The following is a 26,482-nucleotide window of genomic DNA, read 5'->3' on the forward strand; positions in this document are numbered from 1 at the left end:
AATTATTGGAAATTAACATGCTATTTCTCAGTATAACATCTTGTAACCTCCTCTCTCCCACGACCTCCCCCCCCCACACAACAGGCAGAATGAAATCAGAACACACTACTTTTTCTTGTGGCTACCTCTCCAATCTAATTTTCTGCTACTCCTTAGCTGTGGCCTAGAGTCACACCAGGCTTTTTCCTAAAGCCTGCAAACTCATTCTTCAGCTCGGGGCTTTCTCGTGCTTGCTTGCTCTTCAGTGCAACCCTCTGTAGAAGGTGACTGGAGATGGCGCCTTTAGATAAGACAGCACCATTTCACTAACATCAAGTATTTACTGTTTTTTATAACTGCTCTTTTAAGGTCCAGATTTGTTTTTAATATAACCCCACATCCATGTTTAGAAAATAAGCAGGGAATAACAGACATGCTTTAAATAAGAAACATAGTAGGGGCACTTTGTGGCATAGCCGGTAAAGCTGTTGTCTGGGATGCCTGCATCCCATATGGGCTCAGGTTTGGGACCTGGCTGCTCCACTTCTGATCCAGCTCCCTACTAATGTGCCTGGGAAAGCAGTGGAGGATGGCCCAGGTGTCTGGACCCCTGCACCCACATGGGAGACTGAAGAATCTCCTGGCTCTTGGCTTTGGCCTGGCCCAGTCCCCGTTTTTGTAGCCATTTGGGGAGTGAATCAGTGGATGGAAGACCTCTCTCTGTTTCTTCCTCTCTCTGTGTAACTCTGTCTTCAGAATAAATAAATCTTTAAAAAAGAAAACATAGTAAACAAATGTGAATTTCTCAAACTGCTTTCAAATCGATTACATTGCAAACACAAAGAATGAATTTAAAATTTATTTACTTTTGGACAAAAATAAGACTTATCCTTGCAACATACAATGAGGTCTTTCTAGGATTTTCTCACTGTTGAGCGCTTCCTCACTTTCCTATTCTCTTTCATATACTTAACAATTACTCATCACTTTACAAATATTGATTGATTACTCAGAGGCCCAGCCCCTGTGCTATAAAATCTTTTTCATCTGACCACACCTACTTTCCAGCCTAACTCAGCCAAGTGTTTTGGGCCTGGGCCTCACCTTTAAATTCACTCAGACTTGCACTGTAGAAGTCTCCAGAATGACAATCCTTAAAAGGAAAGATAAGCAACTTCCCTACCTGGAGTGTCAACCTATTCATTGATTTGCAAATCAGCAACCGGGCAGGCCCTTTGGTTTACATAAAATTGTACTGGATTGTTAAAAACTTTTTCTTTAGTTTCTTACTACACCTTGCTCCCTAGGAAGAGGCTCCTCTGAGTTCCCAAGTTTCAGAGGCTCCCATCTTTGAATGAAAATACCCTCCCTTTGGACTCCCGGGGAGGTGAGGGCTATTTGCATCTGAGAAGGGTCATTTTCTTTTTGGTCTTAATGTCCGTTTAATTTTGAAAGTACAGGTTGTTTATTATTTTTTTAAGTTTACAATTGCATTCCTATATTAGATTATTGGACAACTCCTTGCCCTCCCATTTCATTTTCCCCCACGTCTGGGGGAAATCATTGAAGGGGCAGATGGAGCAGAATTCTTTTGATGTATGAGGTCAACATTGCATCCAACCCTCTCCTCAAACAGTATCTACAACAACAAATAAGTCAAAATTACCCATGCATACAAATAAAGCCTTTGCATTGGACCAGTTGGTCCAGTTCTCCGGTCGCTAACTTCCTCTCCTCCTTTGTCTCTGTTCATTAATTATCCCCCTCTCGGTACCCAAACCCTCCACCTAACCCCTCTCCCAGTCCTTTCTTCCACTTCCGGCTATTGGCCTCTCCCGACTTCCACCCTCCTCATCCTCATCCTCCTCCGGCTGCACGTGACGGAGGGCGCTTTGCGGGCCACTCGGCCCCCGGCGAACGTGAGTCTGAGCCGGAGCTCCGGAGTGGGGGCAGGGGGAGGCCCCGGAGGGTTTGCGCCGGGGCGAGAAGGGGCAGCGCGTCCCCTTCACGTGTGATCTCATCGCAGATTTACCTGGAGTTGTTTTGCGAGGGAGCGCTGGCAGGTTTTACTATTTCCCAATTGTTTACTCCCCGAGCTCTCCCGTCCACGCGCCTCAGGGCTGCGCCCCACACGCTGGAACTTCATTCAAAGGCAGGGCTCGGCGGCCCGCGAGGCTGGGGCCGGGGTACGCGGGTGACCGCCAGGCCACTTCCTCCCTCCCCGCGCCCTTCCCCCAGCCCTCCACCCCCACCGTGGCCTTTACTAAACTGCACCCCAGGGCGGGAGGAGGTCTCGCTCCTCTGCGCCCTCCCTCGCAAAGGGTTAATTTTCCTGATCGCACGAGGGGGAGGAGATTTCCCTGTAGACGAGTAAAAAGGGTGATGGACAAACGTGCGGGCACTAAGACCGCAAGGCATTCATTTCCTCCTACGGTGGATGCGGACGCCGGGAGGAGGCGAGCCCCACGGCGGCGAGGAGCTGGGCGCCGAGGCACAGGCAATGCTCCACCCTGGATGTAGCTGAGAGGCGAGCGCCGGAGACCCAGCGGCGAGGGCAGACCCGGGGGGGTGGGTGGGGGAGCAGGCAGGAGCGAGCCCTCGAGACCTAGCGCTTTACAGATTATTTTATTTTGTGTAGAGAGCACGTAGCGACTCCGAAGATCAGCCCCAATGAACATGTCAGTGTTGACTTTACAAGAATATGAATTCGAAAAGCAGTTCAACGAGAATGAGGCCATCCAGTGGATGCAGGAAAACTGGTAGGTGATGCTTTCGCGTGACACGGCGCCCGGCAGCCCTGCGTCTTCCCCCCGGAGCGCGTTCGGGTCGGGCTCCCTGCCCGCGCGCGCAGCCAGCCGGCAGCCCCGTGCCCGGGTCTCGGCGCGCAGGAGACGCCCGGCTGCGCGAGCCGCGGCTCCACAGGCATCTTTTGCACGGATTATATAACTCAGAACATATGTGTGTGCCTAGGGTGATGTCTGCGCGAGAGGGGAGGCGGGAGAGATGCCACAGTCCTGTCCTCTACCTGTGCTGCCTCCTGGTTTCCCTCTAGATTTTTTTTTTTCTTTTTCCCTCGGCCTCCAGCAGCCGTGTGTGAGAGACCGGGGAGGTGGGACCCGGGCTCCAGCTCGCTTTAACCCTCTGCCGCCCGCCGCCCTCGGCTCTGGTCCGCGCCCTCTCCCATCCTCGTGCCCTTCCTTTCTCCTTGCAGCTTCTCCCACTAAACTGCCCTCCTCCGTGCGCTCCCCGGCCGGATGCCTCCCTGCTTGGACCCCTTTCCGGTTTCATACAGAGACGGGGGAGGGGACAATGAAAACTGTAATAAAAATGAATGAACCCGAGCGAGCGCAGCCACGCCATGATTAAGTTTCTGTTTTACGGAAACGCCTTTTGGCTGCACTCACTTCTAAGGCAAAGCTGCTGAGTGGAGTCCATGCTCGCTGATGAAAAACCCCTCGGTCTGCAGTCCTGGGGAGGGGGAGAGGGATCTTCGCCACAAAAACTTCCAATGGGGAAACCTCTTTCTTGTTTACTGCGCTCCCTCCGCCCGTGCGGGAGGCGATCCGGTGTCACCTTGCAATGTTTAACCGAGGAGGGTGTGCTCGTCTCGCTTCTTCCTCGTGCACTGGGCCGTGCCGGAGACAGACCCTCGCTCCCCTGCCTACCCCCACCTAGGTCTGGCGAACGGGGAAGTGGCCAGCCCGGGGCACCCGGGAGCCGGTCCGCGGGGCCGCCTCCCGGGGCTGGGGCGAGAAAGGTCGGGCAGAGGGGCTCCCGGGCGCCAGGGGGGATTCCGGTCGCCGCGTGCCGAGCGCGCGTGCCCCGCGCCCTCGCGCCCTGCCTTGCCTCCCTCCTGCTCGCATCACTGGGCAGCCGGAGACCCTGCTGGGCAAGGGGGTTATAAGGGTGCCGGGAAAGGGGCCCGATTTCCTCTCCTCCCGCCCCTTGGGGTCGTCCATCCTCCTCGGGAGGCGCGACCGCCGCTCCCGGCAGCTCCTGCCCGCCAGCCCGAGCGTCCTTACTACGGGCCCGCCAGCCCCTGGGCGACTGCAGCCGGGCGGAGCCTGCCCCCTGGGCCGCACTCCCCGGCCGGGCGCCGCCTGCACTTCGCAGCTGCGGCGTGGCTGGTGGGCGCCGGGCCCGCGGGCCGCCCCGGAAGGACGGGAGGTGCAGCAAGCACATGGGGCGGCGGGGCTGGTGCCCTTCGCGGCAGCCGAGACTGTGCGCCCGGGGGCGGGTCCGGAAGGTGGCAGTCCACCGCGAGCCCCGATCCGGTAGAGACTGGACGTTGGGAGGCGCCGGCCTTGGCGCCTTGGGGTCCTAATCCACATGCACTTCCTCCTCCCGCGTAGTGGGTGGCGCTGGAGGCGGGCAGGGGCGGTGACCGGAGCTGGCGGGCGCCGGCAGCAGCGCAGCTGGCGCGCCGGGCCGGGGTCCTCGCCGCAGCTGTTCCGTCAGGTCCTCTGGGCGTCCAGCTCCTGCCGGTCTCCCTGCCTGCCGGGTGCTCTGTATTTCCCAGGGTCAGCCAGCTCTCTTGCTTGCTGCATCCTGGTGCAACCTGCTTCTCCGGAGTCGCCTCCCCTCGCCCTCCCGCCTGAACCGGTTCCCTGTCTGCCCGCATCTTTGCACGCTGCTGCGGTCGCTGCTGCGGTCGATACTGCCTCTTATTTACTTGTTGCCTTTTCTCTGAGACCACTTCCTACACTTGCCCCCAGGTACCCTTTCCCGCCTCTTCTCTTCATTCACTTAAGCACTCGCTCAGCCAGAGAGATCCTAGCCCTCATGGGATTGAAAATGGCAAAAATGCACCAACTTCTGTTCGCCCTTTAGGCTCTCACTACTGTTCGCTACTTGCTCTTTACCTATCTAATGCGTTGTTTTCACCTGGCTTTTATTACTGTAGCTGGATATTTGCGTATTACATCTGTGCCTTATACCAGACCGTCTAATCTTCAAGGCACGACTCTTGCCTCATTTCCTATCGATTCTGCAGGGCACCCAGCAGCCTGCTTTGTATTGGCAGATGCTTGGGGCTGGTTTTATGGCCAACATTACCTGTTAGTACCGGAGGCTTTGCCATGCTTGGCCTGCCCCTGTGGTTTGAATATCGTGTTAAAGTCACATTTTAGGATTTTTCCCTTCCTGCCTTCTCTCGCTATTGACGGTGTGTTCTTCTCGAATTGCATGGACAGTCAAAGAACCCTGCTGACCTTGCACCTGTTCTCCATCCTAATTGTCTTACTTTCTTCTTTTTATTTTACCCTACTGCCTTATTCCTGGTATCCTAGGGGCCCAGTTGTGTAACTCCTGCAAACCAACAGCCAGAAAGTCTAGAATTGGGTATATAGGAAAATGTCTTGTTTTCCACTTACTAACGGGAGAAGGAAGTGGCAAAACCAAAGCTTGGGCCCTCTGGAAGAGGGAGAACTTTAGCAAACCACAGAGTCTTTGCCTTTTCCAGACTCCTTTACTTAACATGGTCTGAAATGGATTTTGGAACAAAACCCGGATGTAGGGAAGCTTCTCCTTGCTTTTGATAATTCATTTGCGTTGCCTTTAAAATCATTTTGACTTGGCCTCAGACAAAACTTGTCAACTTAGAGAATTCCAATGTAACTCTCAAATGAGTTACCATGTCATTACCTTAGTCATCACACGTTGTACATATATGTATTGGAGGAGCACACTCTATGCCATAAATGTGTACGGATATTAGGTGTCAAAACCATGAATAGAAAAGCTACATTTGGCTTTTGACGAATGGTGAGGAGGACCAGGGGTCAGGTTTTACCTACGAGCTATGTGCACCAACTAGCATCATTTAAGGGGACCTACGATAAGGAGAGTGTGTTGAACCCTCACTGGTTACCTCGGCATGTACTAGTGGAGTGAGGCTTCAGTTTTGGAGTGGGGTGTGTATAAACAGTGAATGGTTCCACTGAGACAAGTTCATCAAGTTCCTTGTTTTTTAAATGAATGATTAACCTGGTACTCCTTGGCCTGGACACGAAATAAATACTGTAGACTTTTTCACTTTTCTGGCAAATAGTTTTATCAATAATAGATTAGAATAGCAATTGAGATACAGAGTAATATGTTCCCTTGGAGAATCAGCCTGAGCCTCATCTTGAAGGCACACAGACAGTTAAAAACATACCTGGTAAATGAAAGTTTATTACATGAGGTAGAGGAAAATGCCTGCTTTTAGCTCCAAAGAGCAGTTTAGGGTTCCAGTTTTACACTGAAAAGCCCTTGTGATTTCCCAACAGTGAAAATAGAGACATGTTGTTCTTTTATGAGATGTCTGGCCTCTACCTGTTATTCTCACTAACAGCTGACTTAATTTATAAGTGCTGCCAGCCAGGGAACAAAATCACCTAGTGACTGGTGAGGCTGCATGAATTCATTGAGTGAGAAGGGAAGCTGGGCTCTGCCTTCTCCTCTTTCAGCAGCCTGCCAGGTTCGTGCTAACAACAGTGGATGCGAGTTGCTCCAGTTGTAATTGTCTGGCCAATGATGATTATCTTCTGATGTCGGCTGACACAGTGTTCTCCAATAGGAGAGCAGGAGGCCTGTGCTGACTGCTGTAACATTATGTATGTGAGATGACGTCATCAAAGGGCTTGCCTAGAACCTCATGAAACCCTGCCCCCTCTCCTGGCGTCCTGCACACATCCAGCCTTTCAATGCTTTGTAGATTTTTCTGACTTTCTCGCCTCTCTTCCCCCACCATGGAGGTGGCTGTAAGGGTTTTATTGTTTCTCTATTTTGTATTCTATCTTGCAGACTATAAGATAGTGTAGAAATTTTCAGAATTAAATACTATCTGGCTGAAATTGCTCTTTACCAAAGTAGGGGAAAGGAACACTTTAAAAGGAGTAGTACATCTGTAGGTTCTTTTCTTGTATATGAGGCTCAGAAAAAGGCGCATGATAGACAGTTTCAAGATAAAAGGACACAAAGCAGCATAGCCGGTATTAGTGTTAAACTCAAGATACAGCAGCATGATGTTGCAGAAACTTTTCACATGCAGGCTCACTGTTAGGCTGCTGTTTTTCCTGTGCTGAGGATTGCTTTGAATGGCTCTCTGAGGTCCTCCTTGGGACCGGCTGCAAATGGCAGGAGAACAGTGCAAGTCTGTGACGGTGGAACAGAGTAAGCCAGAGTTTCAGTCCATCAGTCACAGAATGCACGAAGTTGGTCAGCTGTCCAGGAAAATGCCGTATTCCTATCGTTCCCGTTATGCCACCATTTATTTTGGAATCACAGCTCATTCTGACCTGAAGACTGGGAAGTGTTAAGTGTAAGGAACTTAACATACCGTTCAGTAAACTTCAAGAAGCCGTGGAGTCCTATGTGCTAGCTTACGAGTGTGAAGACTCAGAAGTTGCATGGAGAAAAATCTGATCTGTCTTATGATCCTAGAAAATAGTGAAATGTTGTGTGGGAACTTTGAACTCTCGTGCATCTTTTAGGAAATGATGTTGAGTCATGCAGTCCCTGTTTGTTTAGGACAAGGGTGAAGGACAGTTTAAAGAGAATTATTTTATGGTTATATTATCCATCTATACTTCTGCGTTACTTATAAATACTGTGTGGAGATCAAAGTTTCACATAAGGTCTTTTTTTTTTTTTTAAGATTTTATTTATTTATTTGAGAGGCAGTTACAGACAGAGAGAGGGAGAGACAGAGTGAGAGGTCTTCCATGCGCAGGTTCACTCCTCAAATGACCACAGCAGACAGAGCTGAGTCTAATGGAAGCCAGGAGCCAGGAGCTTCTTCTGGGTCTCCCACCTGGGTGCAAAGGCCCAAGGACTTGGACCATCTTCTGCTTTCCCAGACCATAGCAGAGAGCTGAAAGGGAAGTAGAACAGCCAGGCCCAATAAGGTCTTTTGTTAAATTGAAAGTGAAATGTGGTCTCCAGCTGAATTTTTGTTTATATTAGAATGAAGGTAATTCTAGCAGTGTCAAGGAATAATGTTGGAATTTAACTCTAGAGTCAACCCACTCCATATCAAAGGGCTGCCTTACATACTTCATTGAAGGAAGAAACTTCCAATTGAGACTTAGAAATAAGGCATTGTGGCATAGCCAGTAAAGTCACCGGCTGATGTGCCAGCAGATGTGCCGGTATAGCGGGTAAAGCTACCACCTGCAGTGCCAGTATCCCATATGGGCTCTGGTTTGAATCCTGGCTGCTCCACTTCCCATCCAGCTCTCTGCTATGGCCTGGGAAAGCAGCGGATGGCCCAAGTGCTTGTGCCCCTGCCCCCGCATGGGAGACCTAGAGGAGGCTCCTGGCTCCTGGCTTTGGATCCACACAGCTCCTGCCATTGTAGCCATTTGGGGAGTGAAGCAGCGGATGAAAGACCTCTCTCTCTCTTTCTCTCTGCTTCTGTAACTCTGCTTTCCAAATAAATAAATGAATCTTAAAAAAAAAAAAGAACGTGGGAGGGTGCAGTGCAAGTACAAGCATCACATCAGCCCTTAGCCAGCAAAGTAAAAGGAAGGAGTTTGGCAATTATTCTGGCAATTCAGGAATTCATCTTTGTATCAGTGATCTGAATAGCTCAGGTCCAAGTATTCTGAAGTGAGTCATCCAAAAATTGTCTCAGTGATTCACTGAATTTTTTCTCATGGACACAGGTGAGCTGATCTGCCCTCTGTTAGCTGGAACCAGACATGAGTCACACAGTTGGCCCGAGGTCTACCTTTACCACACTCTAGCTTCATAGCCGCCTGATCCTGCTCGCTTCCCATTTATCTTTGTTAGAAGAGCTCAGGCATTTACCTAAAGGAGTTGCCTGTCCCACGTGCTTTCTTTCCATTGATAACCCCAGGAAAATTGAATGAAAGTATAATTTGGCTTTATTATAGTATTAATATTCTGATCGTTTGTACAGGTATACAGGCAGGTGCAAATGTGTGTTTTAGCCATAGTTCTTCAGATTTTAGAGAACTTTTTTTTAAAAAAACCCAGCTTCTCCAATAATTTATTTTAGAGATGGTTAGTCTTTTTTAAGTACTGCCCAGGAGTAAAAAATGGGAATTTCTAAAGCATGGGACCGCGAATGTCATCTGGGTTCAAGCCTGTGTATTTACCATGGTTCATTTCTATATTGAGCATTCATGATTTTTTAGTTTTAAGTTTCTTTTTCTTACTACACTGGACTGACAAGTACTTGTAGAAAATGTTTTGTTCACCACGGGGTGAACTTTTTGAAATTCAACTTTAAGCCTTTTTTTTTTTTTTTCTTTTGACAGGCAGAGTGGACAGTGAGAGAGACAGACAGAGAGAAAGGTCTTCCTTTGCTGTTGGTTCACCCTCCAGTGGCTGCTGTGGCCGGTGCGCTGATCCGAAGCCAGGAGCCAGGTGCTTCTCCTGGTCTCCCATGCGGGTGCAGGGCCCAAGCACTTGGGCCATCTTCCACTGCATTCCTGGGCCACAGCAGAGAGCTGGCCTGGAAGAGGGGCAACCGGGACAGAATCCATCCAGCGCCCCGCCCGGGACTAGAACCCGGTGTGCCGGAGCCGCAAGGCGGAGGATTAGCCTAGTGAGCAGCAATGCTGGCCAAGCCTTTGCTTTGTACATAAAGCTCATACAAGTGCAAAAGATTTACAATGATCTTTTCTGAGATAACTTAGATAATTTGTTGAGTTAAATTAGACATGCTGATTGGAAGCAATTTTGCTGAATAATCACTGAAATAGTTTTCTAATACTTTCATTCCCCTGCCTTTTGGGGTTTCATATTTTTTGTAAAGATAAATTTCAGATGTTTTCGCTTAGTCCTTAATTTTATTATCAACTAGATTTAAAAAGAAAGTATCTTGAGTTTTGAGGCTGGATCCTTGAATTGACTGCATGTTGATACTTAACGGACAGTAGGCCTCAAAACTGGTAGCTTTTTAAAAATTTTTTTTAAATTTTTATTTATTTGGTAGAGTTACAGACAGAGGGAGGGAGAGAGAGAGATTGAGAGAGCGAGGTCTTCCATCCACTGGTTCACTCCACAGATGGTTACAACAGCGGGAGCTGGGCTAATTCAGCTGGAGCTGGGCTAATGCAAAGCCAGGAGCCAGAAGCTTCCTCCAGCTACCCCATGAGGGTGAAGGGGTTCAAGGGCATGCCCCATTGCCCTACCAGGCCACAAGCAGAGCGCTAGATAGAAGAGGAGCAGCCAGGACATGAACCAGTGCCTGTATGGGATGCTGGCGCTGCAGTTGAATGTGTAGCCTACTATGCCATGGCACCAGTCCTAAATAGAACATTCTTTAAAGACTGAAAAGAGGGCCAGCCCCGCGGCTCAATAGGCTAATCCTCCGCCTGCGGTGCCGGCGCAACGGGTTCTAGTCCCGGTTGGGGCGCCGGATTCTGTCCCGGTTGCCCCTCTTCCAGGCCAGCTCTCTGCTGTGGCCCAGGAATGCAGTGGAGGATGGCCCAAGTGCTTGGGCCCTGCACCCGCATGGGAGACCAGGAGAGGCACCTGGCTCCTGGCTTCAGATCAGCGCAGCGGCCATTGGAGGGTGAACCAACAGTAAAGGAAGACCTTTCTCTGTCTCTCTCTCTCACTGTCCACTCTGCCTGTCAAAATAAATAAATAAATAAATAAATGAATAAATAAAAAATAAAGGCTGAAAAGAGCAATGAGGTTCATGCTTACTGTGTGTCTTGGTCAGGGAAGTACAGGCATTTACCTAGATTATATGAATATATGTATACACGCACATGTACGTCAAAAAGTTCGTGAAAAATGGAAATAAAAAGATAAGCTTATTAGGTGCAAAAAAATTTGAAAGGATGTAGTCTTTTCATAAAGATGGATTTCCAAAGTTTTTGCACAGAAATAAACTTTTTAAAATACTTTTAAAATTTATTTTCATTTTGCAGGAAAGGCAGAGAGAGAGAGACAGAAATCTTCCATCTGTTGGTCACTCCTCAAATGCTTGCAACAGCTAGGGCTGGACCAGGCTGAAGCTGGAAGGCAGGAGCCAGGAACTCCACCTGGGTCTCCCACATGGCTGGCAAGGGCCCAAGCACTTGAACTATCATGTGTTGTCTGCTAGGGTCTACCTTGGCAGAAATTAGATTGAAGTGGCTGGGATTCACTCTGGCACTCCGATGTGGGCTATGGGCATCCCCAGTGGCAGCGACTTCACTGCTATACCAAGTGTCCACTCTGAATTTGTCTTTTAATTCTTTTTCTGCCAACTTCTTGAAGTACCCATATACATAAACACAAACGTATGTAAAGTGACAGAAGTTCCTTACTCGTGTATTTCTTGCCACCACAAGAGCATCTTGCTGAACTTAAAGTACTTACAGGTCCTAATAGGTGGAAAACTGACTATATAACCTATTTTAAAAATGAGATAAATAATATGATTTCAGTGCATTTTAAAGTTGTAAAAATTGAGTACTGAGACTTAAAATGATTATTACTGAATTTTAAACAACCTTCAGTATGGTTAATAATAACTAAAATCTCAAGTTTTCCTGTGTTTTAGACCTAGTTACTTAGTACCTCCTGTTTATAAGGGTCACATTCAGCAAAATTGAAAAGGTTTGAAGCCGCTAGGCCTGCCCTGCCCTAACTGGGGTAATTAACTATCACAGGTGAGTTTAGTGGGATTGAATGGCCTAAAGTTGAACATTTCATGATCTTGTTTTTGAAGGCTTAATGAAAAAGAGACTGAATGAACAGGTTTACCCTGAGTGTAAAAAGAAAAAAAAACAGTTGAAACTTTGAAGACATGACGGTATCTTAAGCATTTAAGAGCTGAACTGTAATAAGAAGGTAGAAACCTCAATAAAAGATGTTTGATAGGACTGGCTTTGTGGTACAACAGGTTAAGCCACCACCTGCAATGCAGGCATCCCATGTGAGCATTGGGTCCAGTTCTGGCTGCTCAGCCTTGGCCCAACTCTCTGCTAGTGCCCCTGGTAAAACAAAGGATGATGGTTCAAGTGCTTGGACCCCTGCACCCATGTGGGAGACCTGGAAGAAGTGCCTGGCTTTGGTATGGCCCAGCCCCATGCACACCATTTGGGTAGTATATCAGCGAATGGAAGATCTCTGTCTCTCCCTCTCACTGTAACTGCCTTTCGAATAATTTTTTTAAAAAAAATTTTTAAAAAAAGGTGTTCACAAGAAAAAAAAAACCCTATATTTCAAGTTCCAGAGTTTCCTTTCAGTTTTATGACTTTCTGATTTAGACTTACAGATCTTAGAAAGCGGAATAGGTTTTCTTAATTCTGGAGCAGCGATACTAGTAATAGTTGCTACATAGTCATAGATGTTAACTGTTCTACCACTCTTTGGATTATCTTGGACACAGCTGGAAACTGAGGCACAATGTGGGGTGTGCATATGGGGACAAAAAGAGAAATGGGCCCCAAGTTTGGATAATGCCTGCGTTGGGAGGGGCTGCTCACATGGGCCCTATCACCCCCTTATTCGAATATGAAAAGATAAAAATTCACCTGGGAAAACAATTCACTTGAAAACTTGTCGTTTCAGTCAGTGACTTCACAAGTGTCCTAGAGTTCTCGTTAAGTGAATCCTGAATGCTTAAGGGCAGAATAACTGCAGCTTTACTGAGTGCCGCAGACATTAAACTGTGTAAAGACTTGAGACATTAAACATTCCTGTTTTCTGAACATCATGTGCTCAATGTCTTATCAACACACTTATAATTACAGAAAAGTTATGACAGCTTTAGTTATGTCTCTTTTTTTATAAAAAGATTTATTTATTTGTAGGACCAGCATTATAGAGAGAGAGGGAAAGGAAGAGGGAGAGATGAGAGAGAGATCTTCCATCCAGTGGTTCACTGCTTAGGTAGCCACAGTGCCCAGGGCTGTGCCAGGTCAAAACCAAGACACAGGAGCTTCTTCCTGTTCTCCCACCTGGGTAGCAAGAACCCAAGCACCTGGACCATCCTCTGCTACTTTTCCCAGGCCATTAGTAGGGATCTAGATTGGAAGTGGGATTTGAGTGGTGGCTTTATATAACTGCTATGCCATAATGCCAGCCCCGATGTTTCAATCTTGATACATTGTGTAACCTCAAACAAACCATGATCCATGGATTTGGGAGCATTTCTTAGAAATTTTTCACATATAAATGCTGTTTCTTTGTGTTATTAACCTCAACTTGGTACTGAATCTGGGAGTCTGAGTTTCCACCTGCCACTGCTTGTACCTAACCTTCTCTAAGGGCAGGTTTTAGTAACTTGTGGTAGAGTGCAGTGCTCCCTGTTCTCTCTTTATTTACTTATTTGAAAGGCAGAGTGACACAGAGGGAGAGACATGGAGAGGGATCTAACATCTGGCTTCTTCACTCTCCAAATGGCTGCAGCTGGGTGAGGACAAAGCCAGAAGCCACAAACTCTGTCTGGGTCCCCAACATGGAGGGCAGGGCCCAAGCACTTGGGCCGTCTTCTGCTGCCCTCCCAGGTGCGGTAGCAGAGAGTTGGATCAAAAGTGGAGTAGCGCCGGCGCCGCGGCTCAATAGGCTAATCCTCCACCTGCGGCGCCGGTGCACCGGGTTCTAGTCTCGGTCGGGGCGCCAGATTCTGTCCCAGTTGCCCCTCTTCCAGGCCAGCTCTCTGCTGTGGCCCGGGAGTGCAGTGGAGGATGGCCCAAGTGCTTGGGCCCTGCACCCGCATGGGAGACCAGGAGAGGCACCTGGCTCCTGGCTTTGGATCAGCACGGTGCGGCCATTGGTGGGTAAACGAGCGGCAGGAAGACCTTTCTCTCTCTCTGTCTCACTGTCTACTCTGCCTGTCAAAAAAAAAAAAAAGTAGAAGTAGAGTAGCTAAGACTCTAACTGTTCTTCTGACATAGGATGTCAGCATCACAAGCAGTGGCTTAATTCTACTGTGCCACAACGCCAGCCACAGGATCTTTCCATTCTTGAGGGTCAGCTCCTACATTGTGAATCATTGCAGAGCACCTTTTGTCTTTTTTTTTAATCTCTAAGTTCTGATTCCAAAGTGAGAACTATTTATAGGAAAAATAAATAAAAACACCAAAAAATGCAAAGCTGTCAAGAAAACACCTTTAATTCTTACACAGAGGTAACCACTGCAGGCTTGTTCCCAAGTTTTTTATTCTGTAGCTCGTTCAGTACATAAAAAAGGACAGTGTTCCCTATTACAAGGGGATTTCAGAAAGTCAGTGAACAATGGAGTTAAAAGACAAAAAAATGCTATTTCTCAACATAAATTATATCAAGTTTAAGGTACTTTGGTAAGTAATGATAACAGCTATCCTAAAGAACTAAAGTCCTAGGAATTTAACTATGTCAATGCAGTTTTAAGGTTTTTTTATAAGATTTATTAATTTATTAAAAGTACATGGGTGGGGAGGAGATCTTCATCTGCTGGTTCACTCCCCACACAGCTGCAGTGACTGGGGCTGGGCTGGGAAGAAGCCAGGAGCCAAGAACTCCCTCGGGTCTCCCACATGGGTGGCCGGGGCCCAAGTACTTGGTCCCTTTTCATTTGCTTTCCCAGGCACATTAGAATAGAGGTGGAACAGCCAGTACTTGAATTGGTGCTCATATGGGATGCTGACGCCACAGGCAGTGGCTTAACCCACTGCACCTCAGTGCAGACTTTTTTTACATTAGTGACTGAAGACAAGTGGGTGCTTTTAAAAGATTTTTTTTTTAAGACTAGGAAACAAAAGTCAGAAGGAGTCAAGTTGGGACTAGAAAGTAGATACATAATGATTTCCTATGGAAACTCATGAAATTGTTTTCTTTTCCCAAATATTTATTTATTCAGAGAGATACCTGGGGTTAGGTTAGGTTAGCCAGAAGCTCCATCTGGCCTCCCACCTCTGTGGCAAGAACCCAAGTATTTGGGCCAAAATCTGTTGCCTCCCAGGCATAGAAGTTGGAGCTGAAAAGCCAGGACTCAAAGATGAGATACAGTTGTCTCAAACAGGGCTAAACTGGCTGACAACACAAAGCCTACCCCCAAAGTTGTCTTTGTTTTAGGAGAAGAATGAATGGGAGTATTGTGTGGTTGAGAGATAATCTGGTGAAGCTCCTTGGGGCTGTTCTGCTCAAGCTTTGGGTACTTTTACCCCAGCACTCTGCTAATAAACAGATGTTATCACTTTGACCCTATAGAATTCCAGCAAAGTCTCCCAAAAAAGCATTGCCCTGGCCTTTATTCTTGACCTGTTTGCTTTGATTGTGACCCTTGTTAGTCATTGTTTGATTGTGTTTTTTCTGTGGGGTCCTGCCTGGAAAGGCATGTTTCATCTTCTGTCCCAATTCTTTGAAGGACTGTGTGTAAACGATTTTTTGGAGCATTGTGTTGATGAACTTTTCATAAAGCATCAGTGATTTCATCATTTCTCCCCGCCCCCAGCTTCACTATGGATCACGTTTGCTCTTGGTTCAATTTTAACAGAATTTATTTTGCTCTGAAAGGAGCTTTTTTCAAACTGATGTCTTGTCCCTCATAGTGCTTCAACTTAGGTCTTGTTCAGGTATACAACAGCAAGTAAGCATGAGTTTATTTTGGTGCAAAAAAATTTTGAAATGCATACATGCTTTTTTTTCATGATACACATTTTTCACAAACTTTGTAAAAAAATTTATTTATTTATTTGAAAGGCAGATTTGCAGAGAGAGAGAGAGAGGAAGAGACAGAGAGAGTGAGTGAGAGATCTTCCATCTTCTGGTTCACTCCACAAATGGCTACACCAGCCAGGGCTAGGACAGGCCAAAGCCAGGAATCAGGAACCCCATTTGGGTCTAGGAGTATCCTCTTTTAAAGGTTTATGAAATTTAAAGCCAGGCTGATGTCTAGAAAAGTTGAACCAATTTATACTCCAACAGGGAAGGAGAGTACTCAAACCCTTAGCATTGAAGATGCACACATTTTAAGAAACATCTATGATGAATTTATATAGAAAAAGTGATTTTCCATTATTTTAGTTGGTATTTAATTGTTTTCTAGAGACATTCAGAATTTTTCTTTGGTGTTTTCCATTGCTCTTGTAAATTATTGCACCTGTCCTGTTCTAGTTCTCTATTTGCTTACACTTGGGATATATTGAGGCTGTTAACCTTTTATTCAGCAAGAGTAGTTGCAGATAATTTCTTTCCAGGATGATTTGTGTGGTCTGTACTCTGTTAACTTTCCGTAGTCAGGGTAGATCTAGCAGTTAGTTTCATATATGAGAGAATTTTCTGTCATCATCCAGACTAATAAAAACTGTTCTTGTCTTTGTAAGTATTCCGTAGTTGAAGCCCTCAAGAAGGGATGGAAGAAAAGGAAAAAAGAAAGCACAGTCTGTCTGTTGGCTCCATTCTGCTCAATGTGGCTAGAGAGAGATCATTGGTTTCCTTGGCTTCCTGCTGGTTTTTGGAATTTCTTACTAATTGCATTTATTTTTCTGCTTTCCACTGCTGTGTTGATGAGAAATGAGTGGTATTGCAGTATATTGGCTAAGACCGTGAACTGTGTAGGGCCAGTGTGTCTGGGTACAAGTCCTGGTTCCACGATTTAGGAGCTGAGTGATCTTTGGAGGGTTTATTAGCCTTTGTCTGTTTTCATTCTCTTACTGCTAAATTGGAGATGATAATGATAATAGCATCGGGGTTGATGAAGATGATAATATTGACATCAGCAGCTTATGAGGATTAAATAATTTACGGTACATTAAGCCTTCAGAATGTGTCCAGCACATACATTGTCTGTACCGTAGGCTCTATGGGATTAAGAGAGAAAGGGAGACTGTGTGGAATCATAATTCAATTCCTGGGGTAATCCATAATGCCCATGCAGCCAATCCTCCAGACCCCCAGTAAGGAGCCCCAAGATGTAGAAGCCACTAGGCGCTCTAGGGAAAAAATAGGACTTCCGCTCTTCTTTGAAGAAATGTATAATCTACATCGAAAGCTCCCCAGCAGGAGAAAACGTTGCTTGTGTCAATGTGGTTAAGTAAAAGTGTGTGGATCAACTTTAGTGTGCACATTTTGCAGCGTCTTCAAAAGTCATGTTTTATCTTCAGTGACACTTAACACTGTGATATGCAGGTGCTCCCGGTAATAGACACTGACGACTGTTTTTTTAAAGATTTATTTATTTATTTGAAAGTCAGAGTTAACACACAGAGAGAAGGTGAGGCAGAGAAAGAGAGAGAGGTCTTCCATCTGCTGGTTCACTCTCCCATTGGCCACAAAGGCTGGAGCTGCGCCGATCAGAAGCCAGGAGCCAGGAACTTCTTCCGGGTCTCCCACTCGGGTGCAGGGGCCCAAGGACTTGGACCATCTTCTATCCCAGGCCATAGCAGAGAGCTGAATCGGAAGTGGAGCAGCTGGAACTCAAACTAGTGCCCATATGGGATGCCAGCACTGCAGGTGGCAGCTTTACCTGCTACACCACAGCGCCAGCCCTGATTACTGTTCATTTTCTATCAAATACCTGAGATTACCATAGTCATACTTTATTCAGAAAAAGTGTATAGTTTCTGTGTAGGTTATATACCATAACAGAATCACTGGGTCAATCCGTGAAATCCTGGTGGCTGAATGTTTTGATATTAGGGGCTTGTATATGCTTCAGGTATGTCTTTGGGCATTGCTCAAGGATCATTTTATTTCAGTGTTAGAGGCCTGGCTGTTTTGCGTAATAACATGAGCCACTGGAACCAGAACAGTTTTCTCTCTGACACAAGAGCGGGCAGCTAGTGGTAGAGAACCATTCAGGTGCACATTGTCTTCAAGGTTTCCAGTTCTCTCATCTGGGAGGCTGGAGGTCGGGATGGAGGAGCTTGTTCCTTCTGCTCATTCATCACCCCCAGCCCTGAGACTCCCTGAGGCTTGCAGGATTGCAGGTGGCGTCACCGTGGGCAGCTTGCACACTTCGTGATGACAGCACAGGTGAAGAATGCCTTGCTCTTCCAGCTGTCTTCTCACGAACTTCCAAGCTGCTGCTACTGAGGCATCAACGGACTGTCCCATGGGCCCCCATCGGGCAGAGCAATTCCCTTTTTTTTTTTTTTTTTTTTTGGACAGGCAGGGTGGACAGTGAGAGAGAGAGACAGAGAGAAAGGTCTTCCTTTACCGTTGATTCACCCTCCAATGGCCGCCGTGGCTGGCGCACCGCACTGATCCGATGGCAGGAGCCAGGTACTTATCCTGGTCTCCCATGGGGTGCAGGGCCCAAGCACTTGAGCCATCCTCCACTGCACTCCCGGGCCACAGCAGAGAGCTGGTCTGGAAGAGGGGCAACCGGGACAGAATCTGGCGCCCTGACCGGGACTAGAACCCGGTGTGCCGGCGCCACAAGGCGGAGGATTAGCCTGGTGAGCCGCGGCGCCGGCTGCAATTCCCTTTTTAAGCTTAGCATTCTACTTACTTGGAATTTGTTGTCCTAATGGTTGAAATCTTGACCAAAGGCCCAGGAAATTAAGCAATCCTTTTCTTTTGCTGAGGTCAAACTTGAAAAGTATCCATTGTCAGTCATGTTGTATTTTGTCTTACTGTCTTGTCAGGAGTAACTGACTTGCACGGGTGGGAACTTCCGTGCCCTTGTGCAAAATAACCCTATCAAGAGTGCATCAGTTGGTACTGATTATGAAAGCCAAGAGAAGATGAAGAGATCCAGGAACAGTTGTGAAGCTTAGGAAAGATATCGCAGTTTATGGGATCTTTGCAGAGTAAAGAAGTGGTCTTCAAACCACTCTGCTCACATTCCTCTAGAAGGCGTTTGAACTGCACAGCCTTACATATTTAAATCTTTCATTTGAAATAAATAAAATTAGTAATCAGAGGGAGAGTAACTTAAACTTTTTTTTTTTTAGGATTTATTATTTATTTGAAAGGCAGAATTAAAGAGGCAGAGAGAGAGAGAGAGATCTTCCATCCATTGGTTCACCCCCCAAATGGCTGCAACAACTGTAGCTGGGCCAATCTGAAGCCAGGAACCTGGAACTTCTTCCGGGTCTCCCACACGGGTACAAGGGCCCAAGGACTTGGGCCATCTTCTACTCCTTTCCCAGGCCATAGTGGAGAGCTTGATCAGAAGTAGAGCAGCTGGGATTTGAACCGGCACCCATAAGTGATGCCAACACTGCAGGCAGTGGCTTTACCAGCTATACCACAGCACCGACCCCTAAATATCTTGTGAAATAGATGAAGATGAGGATCGGGTGTTTGCAGTAAACAAATATTTCATGATGTTCAATTTATTTGCTTTATTGAATTATACATACATAATTAATTTGAAGTGGATCACATAACATTTTCATCCATGGTTTTATTCAATTGGTAGTTCTCAAAAACATTTCATGTATACTTGCAAATATAAGTGGTACTTACCTGTATTGCCTCTGACTGTTCTGAATTAGAATATTCCAACATCCAGAATGTAGAAGGTCTAATAAGTGGGAAAATGAAGACTAGCACATTGTCTTGCATTATTGTTCCGTTTTACATTGCTTTGTATCTGGAAGGAGAGAGATTAGCAGGCTATCAGTGGTGTTAAAACACTTTTTCTTCATTGTGGAGAAGGTTGAAGACCATGGCATTTCTGTATGAGTTGGTCATTGACTAGGCTCCTACGAGGTGAAGCAGTGCCTTCCTAACTCTTGACCTGGCTTTGTGTTCAGAACCTGAAGACTTACGTAAGCAATCCCTTTCAGTCCATTTCACTTGGAGTGGCTCGAGTGTTTGAAGATTTTTCTACATATAACCTGAAAGTTATATCCTTCTATTAAAGATTCTTTCACATAGTGTCCTCACAGTTTGACCTTCCGTCAGTCCTACTTTCTATTCTCACTGTATTGTACTCCCACTTCTGTATGACCTTTTGTATGTGTTTGAAAATAGCCATTAAGACCTCGACCTTTTCTAAGCCATTCCTCAAATGTCATTCTCAGTCCACTTGTAATCCGTACACACTCTTCTGAAAAGTACAAAACCTGGGACTTTTTGGTTTGAAAATTAAGTGCTACCTGCTAGGAAATCACTGAGAACTTCATTAGAGCTTACTAAAATGTGGAACTTCTGCATTTGGGTGAGTGAGACTTTTAGAGACTTGCTCCGGGGTAGGGGTGCAGATGGAGTTCCAGAAAGATTGCCACACTTTTGCTTTGGAACATTACACAATCCCTGCTATAGCTGGCATTCTGGAAAATATAAGGACACTGTTAATGATGAACCACCTGGGTTGTTTTGAATTGTAGTTGTTTTTATTTATTTATTTGGAAAGTAGAGTGAGAGAGACAGAGAGAGATCTTCTACCTGCTGGTTCCCTCTCCGAATCCCTGCAACAGTGAGGGCTGGGCCAGGTTGGAGCCAGGAACCCAGAACTCCATCCAGGTCTCCCATATGAACATCAGGGACTCAACTACTTGAGCCATCACCTGCTGCCTATGAGGGTGTGCATTAACAGCAAGCTGGAATTGGATATTCAACCAGGACTTGAACCCTGATGCTCATATATGGGATATGGGCATCCTAGGTAGTGCCTTAAGCACCTGTGCCTCTAGTCAGTTTTTAATTATAGTTTTTGTGTTTCTTATTACAAAACTGCTTTTTGGAACCTGTTTTTTGTGATTAATAATGTTTCATGTGATCATACCACTTTGGTTAGTACTTGGTTCTTCTCCAGTTCTTTGTAATTACTAAGTTCTGTTTCCACTAACATGTGGGAAGTGTTGGCTAACAAAGCTTCAGAAACACATTCTTGTTTATGATCTTTAGCCACTTATTTAGGCCAAACTTATCTGAAGAGTTTGTTTTTCCCCAGAATGCACATTCATGGCTTCAACTCAGAGATTTAGATTTAGCGGGTCTCGGGACAGGGTCACACAGGTGTAATTGTGAAAAATGTCCCCACTGTCCTATGCAAGAAGTGTGTGTGATAGTCCATCCCACATTCTTTGTGTCTGTCTTCTCAAGCTGCTGATTTCTCCTCCACCATTCTCCTACCTCCTTTCTCTTCTGTATCCTTCAGTGTCATCCAAGTCTTAGATCTGATCGTGTCATTCCTGTGGTTATGGTTAAGAATCTTCAATGGTTTCTCATTGTCCATGGCACAAATCCAGATTTTTTTTTTTTTAATGGTTTGAAAGGCCATTCAACATCTGCCTCCAGATTACCTTCCTCGTGGTACCTGATGAAGCAGCCCTTATCTCATACCTACCTATTACATTTGAATTCCAAAGCCTTTATCCACCTCACACATCAAAATCCATTGCCTCTTCCTTGTGGTGTGCTGGCACTTGGCTCATGAACAAATTAGTATTTTCTCTTCTAATGTTGAGATCATTGCCTACTACACAATTTGGTGTATAGTTGCACTCAGTGTTGGTTCCACAGATGAGTGCAGGCACAGATTCATAAGGCTGATCATTCACTTTGAGATGTATGATTGTGGTATCTTATTTCATTAAGTGAATCATGAGAGACTGTCGCGTGCTTCAAAAATGCTTATTGTATCCCTTCATCCACTCTTATTTTTAAGAGGAAAAGAAAGCAGAGCGATTGGTAGGGAACTCAGGCTAACTTGGAGGGATTGTTGGTCTTTTCCTAGGTGGTCACATGGTCTGCTCCAGTCAGAAGGAAAGAGGGGAGAGGGAAGGTGGGATTGTATGCACAAGAACAATAACAGGAAGAAAGTAGTATAAATGGTAAAACAGCTGTGAAGGCGATAAAATGATTATTATTCTTTTATTGTTCCCAATATCTAAAATCTGCTTATTGTATTCTGGGTATGAGTTGCTGGTATGATAGTCAGGTGGTCTTATATTTGTCTGGTTTTATTTATTTACTTTTACATTATCTAGGAAATAATTACTGGTTTTATAATAAAATATGAATTCCATTTTACAAAGGTACATGGACATCTAATGTCAGGTAACGAAACTTTTTTTAATCAACAAGCACATTTTAAAGTAAGCATTAAAATGAGCAGCACAGTTAAATCTAAAGACACAGTAACTGCACATTCTTATTCCAAATGAATGTGCTGTCTCAGACTAAGGTAGAGAGAAACCATACTGTTAATGTCACAATAAAGCTTTCCTCTGATAATAAATTAAATGGTTAGATTAGTTTTTGGTAGGAGAGGGTGTCGAAAGACATTGACTTTACTTTGGCCTTACACCTTTTATGTTCTGGACTCAGGAATGCATCTAACAGGGCAAAGGTTCTCTGGGGACTGTAGTCTTCCAGTCTTCAGAGATAAATGATTAAACATAAACCTGTCCGTAGAGAGTGAAGAGGATAATTGGCTCAGGGACTTCGTGGCACCCAGAAACAGATGCTTGCACACATACTTGGGATACACTGGGAACAAACAGGTCCAGACTGCAGACTGCTTAGGCAATTGTGTCTGATTTAGCGGATCTGGGCCGATCCTCTGACTCTGAAGTGAAGGTGATGAGGGCTCAGTCTTCCAGTGCCATGGCCAGGCTCTGGATCCAGAGAGCTTGGTGTGTCTCGTCTGCTAAGAGGCTCCAGGTATCAGGTAGGGAATTGTGTAGCTGTTGGCAGCGCTGCCTCATGGAGCTGATCTCTTAGGTCTTCGGCCTTGCTTTGAACTCTGGCTGCTTCTGGCCTTCCTCTTTGAGAGCAAAGAGATGGGTGTAGGATCGCCTTTGGAGTACATAGAAAGTAGGCTTTTGGTGTGATTATGTTTGACAGATTAGCTCTAGGAAATTAGCCTGGCTCCAGGAAGATGGGCTCTCTATACCAGTCTCTTCAATTTTAATGCAAAAAATATAAATATTGTTGTCATTTAAGAACTAAACTTTCATCAGCGATTGGGCTTCTTGTTTAATCCAGCACTGTTTAATTCTGACCTTTAGTTCTGCTGTTAAGTGAGATCAGCACCCTGTAACTGCTGCCTTGTTTAGGCTGTGCAAATTATGTCAATGTGGGCACACAAGCCTGAGATTTATTTATTTATTTATTTTTAAGTTCTGTAAATTTATTCGAGAGATAGGTACAGACGGACAGAGAGAAAAAGCTCCCATCCTCTGCCTCATGTGCCAAATACCCACAATGGCAGAGGCTAGGTGGGGGTTGAAGTTAGGCACAGGGATCACAATCTACATCTCCCACCTGCATGGCAGGAGCTCAATTACTTGAGCCATCAATTACTTGAGCCATCACTGCTGCCTCCCGTGGTCTACGTTAACAGGAAGCTAGACTTGGAAGCCACGGGCGGGTGTTGTACCTAGACCAATATGGGATGCAGGCATTTTAATCACCAGGTCAAATACCTGCCCCTCACAACTCAAAGAATTTTAGTTAGATTTTTGACTTGCATTATATGAATGGAACAACACACCAGCTTCCCATATCCATCTTGGCCAAGTTTTGGAGAATGACCATACCATAGATAAGGAAGAGGGAGCTCAGCCTCAGCCGTCCACGAGTTCATCATGTGGCTACACGTTTCATGGGGAGCGTTTGGAGTCCAGAGGCTCCTTCCCAGCCATGCTACAGGGACCGGGAACAAGGAATCTGCAACTAGCGAACTCCCACCTTCTCACAGTGGAGTACAGGGAAAAACAAATGGATGCAACTGGATGACCCCTTCAAGACTGAATTTGATTCAGTGGAAAGAATGTAGGCTCTTTTATGTTGTAGTATATGATGTCTAGGTGTGCCATAGTAGATTTAAACTGTTTTCCTTAGGTAATTACAGTATTATAGCTCCTTAAGTCTTATTTATACGCAATATCTTGGTCATTTGGGATGTAGTAGTTCCAAGTATCATGCTAAATTATGTTTTCATTCATCTTAGTAAGACAACCAGGAGCCTGCCGGTTGTATTCACTAGTTTTTTTCCCTTCATGTTGAAGTGACTTTATATATATATATATATATATATATATATATATATGCAAGCAACTATATATTGTAGAAAATTCCTTCTTCAGTTTTTTTTTAAGCTTTATTTATTGGGGGCTGGTGCTGTGGCGCAGTGGGTTAAAGCCTTGGCCTAGAGTGCCGGCATCCCATATGGGCGCCGGTTCGAGTCCAGCTGCTCTTCCAATCCAGCTCTCTGCTATGGCCTGGGAAGGCAGTGGAGGGTGGCCCAAGTCCTTGGGCCCCTGTACCCATGTGGGAGACCAGGAAGAAGCTCCTGGTTCCTGGCTTTGGATCGGCATAGCTCCGGCCATTGCAGCCATCTGGGGAGTGAACCACCGGATGGAAGACCTCTCTCTGTTTCTACCTCTCTCTGTAACTCAAATAAATAAAGTAAATCTTTTTTTTTTAAAGGCTTAATTTATTTATTTGAGAGAGAGAGGGAGAGACAGAGAACTCTTCCAGCCTATTGTTAACTCCACCAATGGCTGCAACAAGCCTGGCCCAGCTAGGCTGAAACCAGGAGTTAGGAGCTTCATGTGGTTCTCGCACATGGGTGGAAGGGGCCCAAGCAGTTGGGTCATCTTCCGCTGCTTTCCCAGGCCATAGCAGACAGCTGGATCAGAACTGGAGCAGCTGGGAATTGAACCTATACCCATAGGGGATGCTGTTGTCCCAGGGAGAAGCTTAACCCACTGTACCACAGCGCCGGCCCTTCATCATGCTGCAATTCTTAGAGATTTATTAATCATTTTGAAAGGCAGAGTGACAAAGTGGGTGATAGAGAAAGAAAAAGAGAGAGCTCTTTTTCATCTGATCATTCACTCCCCAAATGCTCCGGAACAGCTGGGGCTGGGCCAGGCTGAAGCCAGGAGCCTGGAACTCCATCCCAGTTTCCCAAATGGGTAGGCTGCCTTTTAGGTGCGTTTGCAGGACTCTGGATCAGAAGCAGGGTCGCCAGAACTTAAACAAGCACTCTGATATGGGATGCTGATTTCACAAGCAGCGGCTTAACACTCAGTGCCACAACAGCAGCCCCTGTTTCAATTCTTGAGAGTTTAGCTCAGTATTTTTAAGAACTACCTATTTATTTACATTTCTTTGAAAGGCAGAGAGACAGAGACAGTGAAACAGAGGGAAAGACCATGTATTGGCTTGTTTTTCCCCAAATGCTTGCATAAGTCTGGACTGGACTTGCCCAAAGCCAAGAGCCTAAACCTCAATCTGGTATCTCAGATACGCAAGTACTTAAGCGATCACTTGCTGCCCTTTGCAGTATACATTAACAGGAAGCTAGATCAGAAGTAAAGTAGCTGGGACTCAAACCAGGCACTCTGATAAGGGATGTGGGTGTCCCAAGTGGTAAGTTAACTGCTGTACCAAGCACCCACTTCCTCAGCTCAGTTTAAACAGTAATATTCCTACCCCCTTTTCTGGAATTCATATGTGTGCATGTGTGTGTGTCTCTAGGTGTGTTTGTCTATATATGTATCTGCCTCATTGGTTAAATTATATGCATCTGGTGGTCTAGAATTATAGAGACACATATGTAATCTTTTAATGTATAGGAGTACTTAGATCCATTTTAATAAAGCAAAGATGTACACTTTTCAAGAAACATTATTAAATGGTATAAGCTTCTATCAGTTATGTTTTTGATTTCTTTTTTTTAAAGATTTATTTTATTTGAAAGGCAGAGTTACAGAAGGAGGGGGGGGGGGGAGAGAGAGAGAGAGAGACCTTCTATCCGCTGATTGATTCCCTAAATGGCTGCAATAGCTGGATCTGGGCCAGACTGAAGCCAGGAGCACCCACATGGGTGCAGGAGCCCAAGTACTTGGGCCACCCTCCACCACTTTCCTGGGCTAATTAGAAGGGAGCTGCAGAAAGTGGAGCATCTGGGACTCGAACTGGTGTCCACATGGGGTGCCTGTGTCACAGGCAATGGCTTTATCCTCCATGCCACAGCATCAACCTCTCCTCCTCCATTTTAATTTTTTATTTTTTTGAGAGACAAGTATAGGAGAGGGGCAAACAGAGTGAGCTACTATTTGTTGGTCCACTCCTCAAATGCCCACAGCTGCCAAGGTTGGACCAGGCTGGAACTGGAAACTTGACCCAGCAGCCCAGAAGGAAGCTAGCAACTTGAGCTATTGCCTGCTGCCTCCTAAGTCTGCATTGGTCGAAGTTAGAATCAGGAGCTGGAACCGAGATTCCAATCTAGTTACTCTGTTGTTGGGTATAGGTATTTTAACTGGCATCCCAACTGCTAGGCCAAATGCCTACCCCCCTTCTTTTTAACCAACATTTTCTATCATTTTTAGAAAACAAGATAAATAAAACTGGTACCTTCTAAAGAATGCAAGAATACAGTTAACACTAGTATTAAAAAGGTTGTAAGTGAGGTACAAATTGCACTATGGTGTACAGCATGACAGTTTCCTGTGCGAACCTATGTTCAATACAGAACTTGGTGAGTACAATCTGATTTGCTGTGGGCAAAAATAGATACCATCTAATTCATGTCCAAAAGCAATGCTGTTCTTTATTATCAAAATAAGTGTTTTAAATGGATAAATGGTTTTAAATCCTGACATTTTGGTTTTACATCATGATATTTTAAGATTTTTAAAAAATTTGCATGGAGGAT

The 26,482-nt window shown here is 45.6% G+C and overlaps 1 protein-coding gene and 1 long non-coding RNA gene across 8 annotated transcripts in view; one reads left to right on the forward strand and one right to left on the reverse strand.

Annotated features, from left to right (window-relative positions):
- The window catches only part of LOC149125071 (uncharacterized), a 37,435-nt gene extending 35,289 nt beyond the window's left edge, over positions 1–2,146 (reverse strand). The window contains exon 1 of the long non-coding RNA XR_016212036.1: positions 2,012–2,146. This is a non-coding gene — a long non-coding RNA (uncharacterized LOC149125071). The remainder of the gene's footprint in view (positions 1–2,011) is intronic.
- Positions 1,674–26,482, forward strand: part of ELOVL6 (ELOVL fatty acid elongase 6) — a 131,103-nt gene continuing 106,294 nt past the window's right edge. Inside the window, exons 1-2 of one of the 7 annotated variants that reach the window (XM_008267482.5) lie at positions 1,674–1,898; positions 2,618–2,738. In XM_008267482.5, the coding sequence (XP_008265704.1) occupies positions 2,650–2,738 (89 nt within the window). In that variant the 5' untranslated portion in view covers positions 1,674–1,898; positions 2,618–2,649. Of the gene's footprint in view, positions 1,899–1,931; positions 2,507–2,617; positions 2,739–26,482 lie in introns of those variants that run through there. The other 6 variants (XM_051819519.3, XM_089302593.1, XM_002717122.6 and 3 more) reach the window with 6 other exon arrangements.

This window comes from Oryctolagus cuniculus, chromosome 8 (genome assembly GCF_051225735.1).
Source record: "Oryctolagus cuniculus isolate XC-2025 breed Fujian yellow rabbit chromosome 8, ASM5122573v1, whole genome shotgun sequence".
Classification (NCBI taxonomy): domain Eukaryota; kingdom Metazoa; phylum Chordata; class Mammalia; order Lagomorpha; family Leporidae; genus Oryctolagus; species Oryctolagus cuniculus.